The 17,161-nt window shown below is 43.1% G+C and overlaps 1 protein-coding gene across 1 annotated transcript; it reads right to left on the minus strand.

The window, feature by feature from the left end:
* Positions 1-622: 622 nt before the first annotated feature.
* ABRAXAS2 (abraxas 2, BRISC complex subunit) lies at positions 623-16,434 on the minus strand. Its single transcript, XM_032116649.1, has 9 exons — positions 16,327-16,434; positions 15,027-15,117; positions 12,064-12,100; positions 9,905-9,971; positions 9,300-9,490; positions 8,644-8,763; positions 7,878-7,962; positions 6,174-6,288; positions 623-2,852 (listed from the first exon to the last, which is right to left on the minus strand). The coding sequence occupies exons 1-9, from the start codon at positions 16,396-16,398 to the stop codon at positions 2,386-2,388; spliced, it is 1,245 nt and encodes a 414-aa protein (XP_031972540.1). The 5' UTR covers positions 16,399-16,434; the 3' UTR covers positions 623-2,385.
* Between the last annotated feature and the right edge of the window lie 727 nt (positions 16,435-17,161).

Raw genomic sequence — 17,161 nt, forward strand, 5'->3', positions numbered from 1 at the left:
TCAATGCTGCCTTCCCTGTTAGTGAGAGGACACAGCCACAGGCCCTGCTCCTGGGAATCACCAACAGGGACTGTCCAGGAGTCAGACTGGAAACCTGGTGTTCCACAGGTGTGAAACGCCACAATTCAGGATTAAAGCTGCTCCCCGTTGCCTTCTGACAGATCACAACCCAACGCTGTTGTTTTTAACAGGACCGTCATGAAAACTGTGAAGTCTAATCAGGTGTCTTTTTGCCAGAATATTACCTGAATTAAATTTAAAAAAAAAATAAAAAAAATATATATATATAAAGCCATACCCTTTGTACTTAGGAATCAGCAGTTATGGTGAATGAAAATACCTGCAGGTAGCACTGGCTGGAGGGCACGATGACACCTGTTCCACCTACATGGTGCATGGAACACCAAGCAGAGCTTTTAATATTTTTTGTTAAACAACCCCAGAATTCAAGGATCTTGTATAAACATAAGCACAGGTGTCAGGCGTGGAACACTCCCTCTGCCACATCCCTCAGTCCCACAAACAGACCAGCCTGAACAAATCACCACTTCTGAGCTGCACTCCTGTTGGTGGAAGTGAGCTCTTCCACCAGCGTGGAACCTGACAAGTATTAAAACCTATGTTAGGATTAAATAAGATTTTATTGTCACATTGAACTGCTTTGTCAGAGATGTACATTTTGCAGGTTTCTGTGCAGAATAAAAATCAAGACGGTGGCTGCCAACCTGTCAATTCTGATTCCAGCACTGATTCAGAGTTCACACCTGAGCCACAGGTGCTCACAGCTGGGGACTCCACAGCAAGGTCTCTGTTTCAAGGAACTGCAACACTCCAAGACAAAAAACCATCCAGTTAAGGCTAATGAGAACAATGTAAAATAGTTAAAACCAGAGCACTAGATGTTTAAAGGTGGAAACACTCGGTAGAAGAGCGGCAATTTTAACATCTCATTTTTTCCCAAAGTTATTTTGCTTCATTTAGTACAGGTAAGGAGAGGGTAATGAACAGACTTTTGCCTATAGATATGATCCAAAAGATTAAAATTTCAGTGTGTAAATTTGAGATATTTAACATTTTTAAGCAACTGCTTTGCTGTTCTGGGTGTAAACCGAAGAAGTGGCTATTGACACCTCCAAGTGATAAATGCTGCAGATAACCTCATCTTAAAATGTGTATTTTCTCATTTACACATCAGGGATAAAGTCCAATAATACAAACTTCTTAGTGGCACAATTTCACATATTTTGGGCAACGTCAGCATACAAGCAGTATTTAAATAAAAGTAAGTGCATCCAAACATGAAATTCTCTAAATATACCACACTTCATTTATCCCAAACGGCAGTTTTCTGACAAGAGCTGTAATTCAAATTAAAATAATCATTTACATGTTTCACCCAGAGGAAAAGAGGTAATAAACCCAGGGGACTCTCCAAACAATCTTCTCCTGCCCTATCCCCTATTTATTACATAAAATAACTCATCTAGAAGCCTAAATCCAATACTCAGATGCAAATAAAAGGCAAGAAGCAGTCTCTGATGTTTGTAATTTGCAGACTCCGAAGTCCAATCATGATGGAATTTACTACTTCTGTTGGTCATTTACTCCTGTATGTGCACTTCATATTTATGCTAAAAGAACACGAGACAATAATTGAGGCTAGTGTGGCGTAAAGTCATTGTAAACCCAGTGAAACCAGAATAATTCCATTTATGACATTCATCTGGATGATTTACCAGGCATCCCACCCCCCCCCAACACCCTTTACAGGAAAAAAGGCAACCATCAGTTGAAGTGAGACACATTCTGCTAGTAAAAGGGCGAACCAAACCCCTCCTCTGATGAGGGCATGCCCACAGAAGGAGGTTGACCACATCTTTTCCAATCAGGCTTCTCAGAATTATCAAAATTTCTTTGCTTGCAAAGGCCAATTTGGCTTACCATAGAAAGCTATTCTGAAGGCGGCTGATATATTTATTCCCTTTCAAAAATTAAAATTCAAGGCATGATAGTGCAAGAGGTAAGTTTTGATTTGAGAACATTATCTGTAGACTAACTGTGCTTAGTTACTACATCCCAATTTATTGTCTTAAAGAAAATATGGCAACAAAAGCTACAAGATCTCTATAAATTTCATTTTGCCTAAATTTACCAGTACATCCATGAACCTCATCAGCATTAGTACAACTTGATTATCCTAATGATTCCATTATAAAACTTGCAAAATGTATCACAAGGTGAATAAACCATCTAGTGCAAGTCTTCTACATTTTGTGTGCACAGTAATCCTGTGTAGTTCAATTCCTCCGGGTTAAATCCCCAAAATCTCTCGGTAACAATTATGAAAAAACAGTGTCATGTGGATTTGTTTTGTTTTCCCCCCTATCAAATCTGAGAAGTTTGAGTGTTCCTGGAATCACCATCGGGATGTGCTGAAGGTCGTGACTCCCTTGTCTGTGAGTATTCACTGTCAGAGGACTCTGTAGGTTCAAGCAAATTCTCATAATCACTGTCTTCTGATTCGTCACCATTGTCAGCGAGTGCTCTTTGGGAAGATGGCATGGATGCTCCATTGCCAGAATATTTCAATCCTGCAGTTGTGGAAACATAACTGGAAGAACCGACTGCCTGAGGCCGAGGCATGAAGACGCTGCTCTCCAGGAGCCCGGGGCTGACAGAACTGTCTTGAGTGGTTGTGTTGAAATCCGAGTAGGGCGGGGGAGGATCGGAGACGTTGGAATCTTCAAGTGTGCAGCCTTCCACAGCAAACCCAGTGTAGGACGTTCGTGGGACAAACATGGGTTCCAAGTTATCTGTTGGCATTTGCCTGCTTAAAATTGCCTGCTGCATTCCTACAAAGCAAAGAACAGAGGGGTACTTAATGATTTCTCGGCAACGTGCTCCACATACCCAAGCTGTGACCACCTTGCCTGTCCTCTCTTCTTTCCTTCTGCTTGTCATCAAATGTTCATCCCTGGCACTGCTTTCCAACTCCAGCACTGGCTCCTGTCCTCTCAGTCTGCTCTACTCATCTTTCATACTTCTGATTTTAGGCTTATAGAATCATCAATACACTACCCCTGACCGTCACATCAAATCTTGCTTAACACTGCATCCTGCTCTTTGAGCGTGACAAACTTCCCTAAATTTAGCAGTACAGCCATGAAGCTCATCAGGATCAGCAAAGCTCAATTATCCCAGTGATCCCATGTCAAACCCAAAATGAGTCAGAAAGCAAATAAACTATGCAAGTGCAAGCGTGCTACACTTTCATGTGCACAGTCATCCTGTACAGATCATTTCCTTCAGTTCAAGCTCCCAAAAAACACAGCTACAGGATGTTTCCACAGCCTGTTGCTGTTTCCACCTCATCTTTCCTCTGTATTTTTCAGTTCCTACTCACATCAAAAAGCACCTGCATTAGGGCTCAACCTGCCTGCTCCTCTCCACCTGAGTCCTTATTCAGTAAAACTCAACTCACTTTTCATCCATGATAATTGGTATTTGACATTATATCTTAAAAAAATCACTTTGTGCTTTCTCTTCCAATGCCCCTTGTGCCAGGGGACAATCTCATATCCCCTGCAAAGAAGTCACCACGTCTTCTTCCCTGAAGTTATTATTTTAAAAACTACACCCACATAAAAAACCTAAATGATGGAATTACAGCTGTGAGTGTTGCAGGGTATCAGAACAGGAATGTGAAAGTCATCTTGAATGAGCTGATTTGGAAAATAATTTGAGGAAGACGTGCACAGGAATAGTGAACTGCAAAAGCTGCAAAATGAGCACTTGCATCCTTCTGCAGAAAAGAAATGTGATTTATGCAAACTATAAATATCAATATGCATGAGGTGTGCCCAGCTGTGGAGATACAGGTATGTATCATTTCACTGTTGTTAAAAATGCAACTGGAATATATCTAATTTTGAACACCACAAAAAAATATTAATTTAAAAAATAGGGAAAACTGGAGAAACTCTCCCAAAAAAAAAAAAAAGGGCTCATTAGAGATCTAAAACATAGGAAAGGCTGGAATAACTGGGATCAGCAGGGAAGACTGAGGAAAAAATTTTATTCTTAAATGTGCCTAAGAGGCTGCTGCGGAAAGGTAAGTTAGAGTACTGTACACTAGACACAAGGAAAGACTTCCTGGCAGGAAGTTTTGTTAAGCACTGGGAGAGACTGAGGTTTTTGACTGGTTCCTAAGAGGTTATTAACCAACAAAACTGTCAGAACTGACACTGGGATGTGTAAGGAGAGGGACACAATGGGATCAGCTCTATTTACTGTAGCACCGTGTTTCTGGAGAAACCACAAATGCAGGGTGAAGAGCTCCTTTAACCGAGTCAGTGAGATGTCTCTTGGGAATAAAAAGAGCATATTCCCTCAAGTGGCTACGTAACAGCACTCCATTTCTGGGCCACAACAGGAGACCTGCAATGGGAGATTTCCTGGCATCTGGGGGGTGCACAGCACTCACCAAAGGCTGGAACATCCTGCTGCATGTACAGAACTATTTCAGTGATCTGGCAACTGAAGTCTCGACTGCCTTTTATGCTGGAGTGTGTAAGTCATAACCTGTTAACCCCAAGTTTGTAAGAACACCAAGCTCTCACACAACACTCCTGCAGGAATTGGAATCAAACACTCCCTTTTCCTCACTAAAACCGAGGAAATTCTCCCAGCATTGAGCAAGTGAGAGAACAGAAGGCCAGATTCAGTAATTAACTACTCACATCTAAAAATACTGCAGAGCTCCACGCTGCATGTTTTCTTGTTTCAGCCCTCTCACATGATTATCTGCTCTGGCATGAATTCTCAGTCCAGCATTTGCATCTTCCTGGTAGTACCTAGAGCTGAGCACTGACTGCTCTTCCTCCTCCTCCTCCTCCCCCAGCTTTTCCCATCTGTGCTGGGATCAGCTCCAGTCACACTAAATACCCACCTCTGCTTCCCCATAGTAGCAGTTCCCTGCCTACTTCATCTACAGCCAAGCAGGAAACAGCAGTGACTCATTTACTTCCACCTTTTAAATGGTCCTGGGCTAATCCTGGCTCTGTTACCTTATATTTCAGGTTCAGAGAAAGAAGAACTTGGGCTGACAGATCAAACTGCTCTAAAATGCTCATGGGATAACAGTACCTTGCTGCCTGGAGAAAATTAAAATACCAGTCATAGCAGCAGCAGGCCCATTGCAGAGTTTAGGGTGTTCACTCACCTAAACCATCTTTTTGTCAGACACTGCTTTAGGTAACAGGATACAAAAATAATAAAAAACATCTTGTAGCTAAAATGACAACCTTTCCTTATTTGCTTATCATTTCAAAACATGGGTAAAGAGAGGCAGTGTTTGCTGAAATACAAAGGTTTTTTTGAGTGATTTGATTATGAATTATTTGAGTTTTAATCTTACTTCCCATTTGCCTATTCTCTGCCCCTTCTCTCTACTTTCAGTCTTCCTCTGCACTCACAAATTCAGTTAGATCAGCAATGCCTCTTTGAAAAGAACCAAGTGCTCCACAAAACTTCTCTACTGCTAACCAAAGTCTCCTGAGGCCACAGTCAGTTTTTAGGAAGGAGGGACAGTGTGGCAATCAGCCAAATCTGCTCAGACAGCAAGGCTCACTGACTCAGGAAATTACGGAGCAGCAAAATAAGATGAACAACACCTACAAAGATTTACTTCAACATTGAAAAGTGGTATTTCAGTGCTAAACATCTTTACCACTAAGTCAGCAAATGGGAGTGGGAATAAAGACTTTATAAAACCATGGATAGCTCCTGGCCTGTGAGCACAGTACCCTGTTTCTTTCCTTCAAAAGGAGTCTCTCCAGTATTTAGCACTGTTTTCCACTTTTCTTTTCCTACAACTGATCTTTTCCTGTGTTATTTCCAGAACTGACTTGCTCATTCTTTCTTTACAGTGTTGTCTCTTCTGTATTTTAAGCTTGCTAACACTGGATGACTCCAGCAAAAATACCTGCAACACAAACTTTCACAGCTCAGGTGTCACCCAACATAAATCCACCATATTGCCCTTCCCAATGGGATGGTTTTTTCCCATGAGTTATCAGCAATACAACAATTATTTTAACTCCACAAAACCTTTTCTCCTCACAGCATCTGCTTGTGGGAGAAAAAAAAAAAAAGGTAATTAAAAGGCAACTTACTTATTTCTTGTTCTTTTTCATTCTTCTTTTGTGCGATTTGCCTTTTTAACTTGTTTACATCAGCTTGAAAAGATTCAACAACACGTTCACTTTTTTCTACATCTATACATACTGCCTGGGAGAAAAACATAAGATATGCTAAGATTGGGCAAAAATACAGGAAATAGTTTCAGGACAACATTAATAAAGCTACTACCAAACAAGAAGGCATTGAAGCACAAAACTAGAAGCAGGATTTAACTGTAGCAGAGATATTCAACCTCGAGACTTGTTTTCTTTACTGCTGTTGCTGCGTTACAGGAGAAGAATTTCCAAATAATTCACCATGACAGAAGATTTGTAATAAGATCCAAAGTTGGTCAGTGTCCCATCCTAGAAGTGTTTAGGATGGATGAGACTTGCAGCAACCTGAGATAGTGGAAGGTGTCTCTGCCCATGGCAAGGGGTGGAATGAGATGAGCTTTAAGGTTCTTTCCCACCCAAACCATGCAGTGGTGCTATGAAATTAAGTATTGGTCATGATCATTAACTATGATCAGTTTTGAAGAGAGCATTTCCAGGGATGGTGACTCCACCACTGTCCTGGGCAGCCTGTTCCAATGCCTGACAGTCCTCTCAGTGAAAAAATTGTTCCTAATCTCCAATCTCAACCTCCCCTGCTGCAATTTGAGGTGGTTTCCCTCTCCTCCTGCCCCTTGTTGCCTGGGTGAAGAGAGCAACAATGTCTCCCCTCAGCCTCCTTTTCTCCAGGCTAAAGAACCCCAATTCCATTTTTCCAGGCAGCAATTGAAACAACAGCAGGAGCACAAAGGATAGCCATGCTCTTGGCAAGACCAGCATTACACAACAATGCCATTAGCTAACGGATACATCTCTGAAGATAAATTTTCCTATTCCCTGAAGCTGCCATGGAAGTATCTGCCTTACCCACCTTCCAAAGGAGGTTGGAAGTGGCAACTTCCCAGTGAGAAAGAGCAGCCGCCCCCTGTGCAGGCAGGTGCAGGGGATGGTTGGAGGGATTCCTGCCTTGTTCCCTGCTTCAGGAGCCAACCAGCAGAGCTGAGCTGGAGCAGAGACATGAATCCCCCCAGGGCAGATGAAAGGGAAAGCCTGGGAACAAGCTGTGACTCCAGCACAATTAGCAGATGTGTGAGCTCCCGGGGCAGCACAGCTCCACTGCTCTTCACACAGGACAAGCTGTGAACTGACAAGCTCACAATGAGCAGAGCTGACACTCGAGGCATTTTCAGATGCTTTGGCACATTTGGAGCAGGATTCACTCATGCTCCACACAAAACGTTCACAAGTTTTAACTAACAGATGGTGCTCTGCTCATGCTCCATACCCAGAGCCAGGAGTCATTTTTAAACCTCTGCAAATCCCTACAGCCTTCACCAGGGCTTCTCTTCACTGCAAACCCTTAAAAATGACTAACACCTCCCATAAATCACTAAGTATTAAATCATTTACTTGCAAAAATTGGTATTTGTGGTGATATTCGTACCAACCACTATCACAGCAGCCACTGCAAATGCTCACATTAAAAAAAAACCTGAAACATTTAAATTCAGACTTCTTTTCCTACAGCTCCTGATAATTGTTTATGAGCTTTAAAAATCTCCATCTTCTTCACTCCTGCTTTAACCAAAGGATGAATGCAAGATGCCACATATATACAGACCAATATGGAGTAAAGGATGTTACCTGTACTTTTTCCTGAAGTGCATTATAAACCTGATATATAGCCCTGATGTCCTTCATCACTCCATCTTTGTCAAAAAAATCAGTACTAAAAATGAAAGCAAAGCAGAAATCATTAGTGAGAAAAGACAATACAGGGTTCTAGCTCATGCTGTCTTCGAATTCCTGTTAAGCAGTCTATCACTGTATTTTCAAAATGTATTTTATTACTAAATATCCTATTTTAGCAATAGTACATACAGTCATAAACCAAAATTTAGACAGCAGCATATTCAATACCAAAATTCCTTCTGTAACAATAAAATCTCATTTGAATGAGATTAAACTTGTGTCAAAATCTTTAAGCTTGTATAATTCCATTGTTAACAGCCAGAAAAGCTACTTTGAATTTATGGCATTTGATTGAAATTACTTAAGAAAAACAACAAGACTTCAATGCTTCTGAGGCAGAGTTCAAGTTTTAAACCAAGCCTGCACACGGAATTCCTTGGGGAGGTGGGTGGTGGGTGGAAATCAAGTCAGAAGCTTCCAGCCAGAAGGGCCCCAGCATGGACTGGCCACACCAACTCTGCTTTTCTGAAGAGTGCACCGAGTTCCCTTGGTTCTTCTAAAAGATCCAGTTCTAAGCAGGAAAAAAGCACACTGGGAACTGATCACTGTCCTCCAGAACTGGTGTTTTGCTGCTCAACATGCACATTTGTAGTATTCTCTGGGAGGTACAGAGTGTAGAGCTTGACAACGACTTCATTTAAAAAGGAAAAGTCCTTACCCGTGTTCCTTAATAACTTTGGCATAATTCTGAGAAGTATTTGGCACTGAAGAAACTTTGTATTCCTGTTGACTAGTGTTGCCTAGATTAGGAATAGTAAGTGACACCCTTTGATTATACCTGCAGAGAAAGTTCAGAAAGCTTTCTTAATTAATTGGAAAAAGATTCTTTACAAAAGCCTGGATATTATCCCATCCCTCTGATGATCAGAACTCATCTAATTTAAAAGCTTCTGCTTTAGGTCTGTTACAAAAGTTGATGAATATTTCAAGTTGTGTTCAAAATAAATGCAGGATCAAAAATTCCCTTAGTATAGAGCCATCTCCACACCTCCTAGAATCTTTGAAATGTGCACTCAAACATTCAGATCCACTATAAAAAAACATGGTAGTGACATCTGATGTCTCTTAAAATAGATTTTTTGTCTGATGATTTAGAGACTGAAAAGAATTTTTGCTCACCCTAATTTTAATTTATAAATTATTTGCACAAAAAAACCCCCCAAAACCTGTCATCACTAACAAACACCCCAAGAAATCACTGGACAAACACAAAGCCTTCTTTAAGTGCAATTGTACAAACTCCTAAATTGTTTAAAGGATAGCAGTAAGAAGTAGAACAAAGAATGAGGATTGGTTCGTTCACAGTTTGCTTACCTTCTGTTTGGTCTAAAAAGCACATATTCTAAAGCATGGGTTGAGTTATTTGCAGTGGAAATGAAGCTGAAGAGAAGGAAGACGAGATCAGGCACTCCAAGGATGTGTGTCAGCTGTTTATGAATGATGTGCTCTCTATATGACATCTGCTGCTGAGTGTTTCTCCTAAATCTGTACCATCCAATAACGTTCTGTAATCAAATTACATCAGAAAAAACCCCACAGTGTTACCTGAGAGACACAGATTTACCTTCTGAGAATAAAGAGGCTAAAACTGTGGTATCACCATTACCCAAAAGCTTTAGGACAATGAAACAAACTGAATTCCTAGAGACTTGAGTTTGAGAGAATCAATACAGCCTTACACTTTTGGAGACCTACACTTAAATCTTTTACATTTCTTCAGGGAAATTGGACATTGTCCCCAATTTATTCTAAGCACCACAAATCCAACAACTTCTGTACAGGATAAGCCCTGGATCAAAACAAACCACCAGATTTGTGAAGGAAAGTATTTCTTCTAGTTAACTACCTTTTTTTTTCATTTGTTTTCCAAACCCACTCTTTCTAATGCCTGCAACAGGAGGAAAAGATAGAAAACTTACTTTTCTTCTGTCTTTAAGAATCCTGTCCAAACTCTCCTCATTAACTTTGCCTGCATAGTCATAAAAGCTTGAACAAAAAGGAAGAGAGAAAGGTAGGTACACAGTTTATACACACATATTATACATAAAGTAAATAATTTATACTTTGAGTGTTCTACAAGTAGATGGCATTCTAGACAATACAAAGCAACTTCCAGAGCCTTACTTTTACCAACAGAAATGCACTGTGCAATTTTATTTTGACCAGCATTCTGTAAAACCCTGCTTTGATAATCAGAAGCCTACCAGCCTAGAAGAAATGAAAGCAGGGCCACTTTACATGCAACTCCAAATCAATTTCTTGAGCTCCAATCTTGCAGTTACACTCACATGGTTGGACCCTTGAAGCCAAAAGAGTGAGCAATAATTCAAAGTATCATGGTCTTTCCATATGGTTCCGCTTCCACAGCTGAACCCAAACCCTGACATGTCGTTATTTCTCAGGACTTAGGAATTTATAAATCTACCTATGCAGACAGGTTTAGAAATTCAAGTAGATCATACTGCATGATAAAAGGAAAAACATTTGAAAATAGATTCCTCCCTGGTCTCTTTCAAGAGCTGATATCACTAATACCTAAAGCAGTGCAGGAAAACGCTCTGGTTTAGGGGTCTAGGATCTCAGTGTTTGTGGGGTGGGGTAAAAAACCACCAAATCCTGAGCTCAGTGCTTGGCTGGTAAATAAAGGTGGAAGTATCATTTGCTTCAAGGTGTAAGTTGTTGGGAAAACCCAGACTACAACTAATGACTAACTTGAGACAGCACGTTATATTGTCACAATCTTTTCAATTCAGGTTTGCAATATTTATTTACAATCCTGGTAAGCAGTGGATATCCAACTCTGTCTCTGTCTCTTGGGGTGACTTTATGATGTTGTATCCCATATCGCTATTCTATGCCCAGAAATTAATTTTGTGCCTTTCTATGCCTTTAAACTGAGCCTGAGAGGGGGGAGACAAAAAAAATAAGGAGGGCTGGTTGTAACCTGCCTTCTATCAGAGGATATTTTCCTCCAAATTTGTCCAAACCGGCACACTGTGCTTTGCAGGAATAACCAACAGCACGCTCTGGTCCTGATAAAAAGTGTATGAGCTGTGAGAGTTCCTGGTGCTGTGCAGTAAATGAATTCATCAGCTTTCCTGAGCAGCAGCACACAGTGAGATCCTGCCTGCTCCCCTTCCTCCATCAGCTCCAGCACTAACAACCAATTCCTTGCCTGGGGGAAGCAGGGAACGTGATCCGTTTGGATATGTACTGCACAAAGCATCCCTGGGATCCAGGAGGAGCTGACCAGACACTGGGATATTATCTCCATGTGTGGAGTCTGCAGCATTTAAATCACTGGGTTAAGAGTACCCTCTCTGTAATTATCAGCCAGCAAGTGACTGACTGCAGCTTTTCTTTTCAATGCAACCAGTGTCAATCATAATGTCTAAGCTACTGTGTCTTCTTAATTGGCTGGAAATCTCTCAAGACAAGAGGAGATTAATTGGGAATTCCTTCTCAAAAGGAGTTCTAGACAGAGCTTTAGCAGCCATCACTGTGTAACAAGTGGAAACTATACAGAAAATCTACATGTAAATAGATGGAAGCTGTTAAATAGAATATATTAGCCCCATATTTAATGTAAATTCTGGAGTTCAGGAGATCGGAAGGCAAAAATAACTAGAAAGCTGAAAATTTTACAATAATTAGTTGGTGCAGGTTGGTACCACTAAGTACAAACCAACTTGTTAACCCAGCAAGTTACCAGGGACACAGAGGATGCTGTGACCTACCAGGCCCAGGCAAAGCCAGCCTAAGACTACAATAATTTTAATTGATTTTGACATTCATTCTCATCATCAGAGTGATATGAGCTGACCTGACTGCTGCCCTACCTCTACCAGCTACACAAGATGGAAATCCAAAGAGATAGAGAAATAAACCCCTTCCAAACTACTACTAAAGCTGTAAACTCCTACTTTGATTGTCATGGCTGGTGCCATTTCTGTGTCTTTCTGTAAAACTATCAGATGAGCAAACATTGGTAGGGACATTTGAAATGCCAATATATTGCAAGGAGCTCCCTATTTTTGTATTCTGCAGCCACCACAGCAAGACAACAAAAAAAGCTTACCTAAAGAGTTTTGAACAAGGCTCATGGTTATGGATTTCTGCAACAACAAACAAACAAAGAAAAAAGTGACATATGTCCAACTGCTCCAGGCAAAGAGAAATTACAGTGGCATATCTCGCATGAACTTTCCACATCAGAGCTACTGAGCAAGAAAACATTTGTGTCAGACCACACACTGCCCTTAATGTCTCAACAACACTTGATGACACAGCACCATACCCAGAAAACTGCCTTCACTTTATAATTTGCCCTTTTACATAGAAAAATATTTTAATAAGCAAGGCATACACTTGTTCAGATACACAGAGATTTATCTGAGCCTCAAATACACACTTTCGATACTATTTTATAGTTGCAAATTCCTCACAAAGCATTTCTGATTCTTGTTTTCTTTTTGCTACACCTTTTCACAACAGCTTACTTGCATTCATATACATTGTTTATTACAGCAGCAATTAATAAAAAAAGGGATGAGGAAGGGAAGCACGGAAATATCATACATTGTAGTGTTTAAAGAGGCAATGCAAACAGAATCTCTAACGAGAAAAGGGGTGAAAAGCAACTTCAAAACATTTAGCTGTACTTTATAATTCTTTTATATGAAATATTAAAAAGTCAGGGCAGTGTTTTTTCATTGAAAAGGTTGTAATAAATGCTAAGATGCTTATTTAATCAGCAGAGGTTGTAACATGTCAGCAGTCTCGGAGAAGAGTGAGAAAAGAGTAAAAATCCAATCTACATTATTTTTCCAACACCAAGCGTGACTTATTTTTTCAGGGGCTTGGAGAAACCTGAGACAGTGGAAGGTGTCCCTGCCCATGGCAGGGGTGGAACAAGATGGGCTTTAAGGCCCCTTCCAACCCAAGCCATCCTGGGATTCTGTGATGACGTAGCACAAATATTTCCAGTTCCTCCACCAGAATCCCACTGGAGTGTTTAGCAATAACTTAGCTCAGGCTCTGCCTCCCTGCAGTGACTCACAACCTGCTGCTCTGGCAGCCACGGGCTGCTCAGGGTTGCCATCTCAGCAGAGGCACCAGCGGATGGATCACAATTCCCAAGAACAGCAGACAGCACACATTCACATCTCAGCACATTTGGTGTCTATCAAAACAAGGCCCTGAGCACCCATTCCAGGCACACTGCCTGAGAAACTGCACAATCTCACTGGCAAGAACTCCTCAGGATGCTGCTGTTAAGAGTTACTGACTCCCTTTATTTGATATAAAATTGTGTCAACTCTAATATTTTCACACCATCATGCACGAATCTGTGGAAACAATCTGCTAACAAAGCCTGTAAGTACAATTATTCCAGCTTAGACCAATTCCTTCCAGCAAATACATTAACTGCAACAACATTCTTGATTCTTGGGTGATGATGTTGCTAAACAGACCTTGTGTTTTGAGAAACAGGAAGCAAGAAGCCTCCTGCTCAGACCACATGAAGCAGCCAACATTCTAAATTTAAGGTTTACACATTGATTTATTTTAATATATATATCTAGTACACATACTATGTACACACAATACTAAGGAGACACAGAAGAAGATTAAAACTCATCTGTGACAACGGTGCCACAATTGTCAATCTCGTGAGATGAACTGGGAGTGCAAGAGTTAATTCTGTTGAATAAATATTGAAGTAAAAATGGCAAACAAAAAAAAAAAAATATCCAGAAGGTCTCCAGGAGTGGGTAATTTCCATTTTCATAAAGTCACTGCAACCAGTAATGTGACAAAGGGGTGATCTAAAAAGGGAGCAATTTTTAACACCACAAACACCTGGTTTAGGAAACCAGGCCAAGGCATCAGGTGGTGACATCACTGCCAACAATAACCAAGATCAGTGACCACTGAAGAGCAAGGTCTAATTTAAAAACCTAAAAATGACTGGCTCTGTCAGTTTTGTCTGAACACACAGAGCCATCAGCAACACTCTGACAGTGATTGTATGCACACACAAAAAACGCTATGCCTTTATTTTCTGTAATTTAGCTCATAACTGATACTTCAATTTACCACCCATGTTCTCTTAGGAATAACCAGAACAGGAAACTACTCAACCTTCTGGAGTCCAGACCACAAAACCATCACCACTGCAAGGTGGGAAATCTCTTGAGATGTAAGGTGGTACCACTGCACATGTTCCCAGATCACCTGTTCTGTGTCAGAACAACATCTGAGAGTCAATCCAGAGCTGTTGGTGTTTTCACTGAGCTTTATGCACACCCTGCTTTGTTATCTGGGATCACATTCACAAAGCCAGGTATGGGCATGCTTGGGTATTTAGGAAGGTTTAAGTATATTTTAACAGCTGGTTATATATCCAGAAACAAAAAGGCAGCTTCTTTCAGGGCTTTCCTATTTTCTGTAAACCAAACACGCAACAGCTTCTCACTCATGTCTAAAAAAATCTCCTTCAACCAAAACTTGACAGCAAGATCTTTGATCTTCGTTCCTTTTTCACAACAGATCAGCTGTACAGAACTCGTGCTTATCAACAAATGTCTGACAAATATTCCTTGTCCAGCCCTGCTGTGACAGTTTATGTCATGAGCTCCCAGCCATCCATCCAAACCTGCTACTGAAAATCTGCCCCTTTCAGTATCAGTAAATCAAGCAATGAATTAATTTTATTTTGAGCACATGCTGTATTTAGGCAACTGTATCAAGCAGGAGATTCCCCACAGTAATTTCTCCATCATGGAATGCAGACAAATGTCTTCAGTAAATGATCTTTCCTCCATAAAAGGAGGTGCATAAAGCCCCTGTAACTTGCAAAGATCTGTTTCCTTTCCTCACATCGTAACCACAAACACACAGACACTGTGGCAAATCTGAACCTGAAAGTCTGACACCCTGTGATAGTCTCACCAGTGAAGCAATTCTTAATGAAGCCTCCTGAAAACTTGAAACCTGAGCAGTGCCTATTTCAGAACATCTCAAAGTTACATCACTTACCTATCACTTGTAGAAATTCAGTGTTGCTGATCTGTGAATCACTAATGCTAAAAGTCTCTTCTTGTCTCACCTCTCCCAGCAGAAATCCTTCCTGCAATTTTAAAAGAAAAAAAAAAAAAGATTAAAAATAGGAAAAAATCCACTAAATGCAGTCATTTACTGTAGCTTTCTTAGCCTTAAATTGAAACAAAGATGAAGTTTGAAAGACACATCTGAGCTGCAGTGGGTATAAACTGCCCTGAGGTTCTACCAAAGCCAATTTTCTGCTTTGCCAACATCCTTTTACAACACTACAGGGATGGGTTGTCCAAAAGGAACATTCTACACACAACTTACACAGGGCAAACACATCACAAAAGGAGGGCTCTGCCCCAGCCCCAGCTACTGGGGGAAAAGAAGGAGGCCTGAACACAATGGTGCTCTGCTCCAGCAAAGCCAAGGGAAGAGGAGTTTAAACCTGCAGGGACTTACACAAATTTTAGTGTGGAGACTGGGCTGGAGCCCAAACAACAGCAGGGATTGTAAAACGCAGAAAGCAATTTAAAAGTAAGGTAATTTTAAGGTAAATTAATTTATTCTCTATCCCTAATCAAAATGAGGAAGGAGACTGAGCTGGAATCAGGAGGTTTTGGCACAAGGTGCAGAGAGAAAGAGCAAGCTCAGGCTAAAAAGGTGCCAACAAAACCGAGGGATTCGGCAATAGCCCGGCTCTGCACTGCGCACGTGTCCTGCGGGAGCCCCACCCCGCGGGGAACACCCCGGACACCCCGTATGCCGCCTGGGCACCCCACATCCCGGGGAACAGCCCGGACACCCCACATCCCACATCCCGAGGGGAGCACCGCAGGCACCCCACATGCCGGGGGACCTCACATCCCGCTCCGACACCCCACACCCCGCCCAGACACCCCGCATGCCGGGGGGAGCATCCCGGACACGCCACACTCCGGGAGAAGCACCCCGGGCACGCCACCCCAAGGAGCAGCCGGGACACCCCCATTCCTACCCGGGAGGAAGCAACCCGGGCACCCCAGATCCCGGGCACCCCGCGGAGCATCCCGGCCACCCCACATGCCGGACATCCCACATCCCGCGGGGAGCCGCCCGGACGCCCCACATCCCGCCCGGACACCCCACATCCCGCCCTGCTGTGTCCGTCTGGGGCCGCCCCCGCCCGCTGTGACCCGCGGCCGGGCCCCACGGGCGGCGGCGCGGCCTGGCAGCCCCGCAGCGCAGCTGCCGGCCGGGGTGCACTGTGAGGGAGCCCCGCAAGCCCGGGGCGGCGGCGGGGGGCACGTACGTGGTCGGCGCTGCTGTTGGCGCTGCAGTAGCACACGGAGCTGAAGGTGTAGCCGGAGATGGACGCCGCCATGACGGACACACCGCCGCCGCCGCCGCCGCCAGGGCGCACGCGCGCCGGACGCCCGCCCGCTTCCTGCGGCCCCGCAGGGCATCATGGGGAGTGTAGTCCCGGGGGGAAGTGGGGCACCCATATGGGAAGGATGGGAAACTGCGAGCGAGACTTTGGACCTTTGAGTTTGGAACAGACCTCCGAGCCCATCGAGCCCAACCTGTGACCGATCCCCAGCTTGTCACCCAGCCCAAAGCACTGAGTGACACGTCCAGTGGTTCTTTGGACACCTCCAGGCGTGAGGACTCCACCACCTCCCTGGGCAGCCCCTTCCAACATTTAACAACCTTTTCTCTGAAGAAATTTCTTCTGATGTCCAACCTAAACCTCCCCTGGCCCAGCCTGAGGCCGTTCCCTCTCTCCTGTCCCTGTTCCCTGGGAGCAGAGCCCGACCCTCCCCGGCTGCCCCCTCCTGTCAGGGACTTGTGCAGAGCCACAAGGTCCCCCCTGAGCCTCCTTTGCTCCAGCCTGAGCCCCTTTCCCAGCTCCCTCAGCCGCTCCTGGGGCTCCAGACCCTTCCCAGTTCCACTCCCTGCCCTGGACACACTCCAGCCCCTCCATGTCTGTCTTGTCGTGAGGAACATTGATGTGCTGGAGCTTGTCCAGCGGAAGCCACGAAGATGATGAGGGAGATGGAGCCCCTCTGCTCTGGGACAGGCTGGCAGAGCTGGGGGTGTTCACCTGGAGAAGGCTCCCAGGGAGACCTCAGAGCCCCTTCCAGTGC

This window comes from Corvus moneduloides, chromosome 8 (genome assembly GCF_009650955.1).
Source record: "Corvus moneduloides isolate bCorMon1 chromosome 8, bCorMon1.pri, whole genome shotgun sequence".
NCBI lineage: Eukaryota > Metazoa > Chordata > Aves > Passeriformes > Corvidae > Corvus > Corvus moneduloides.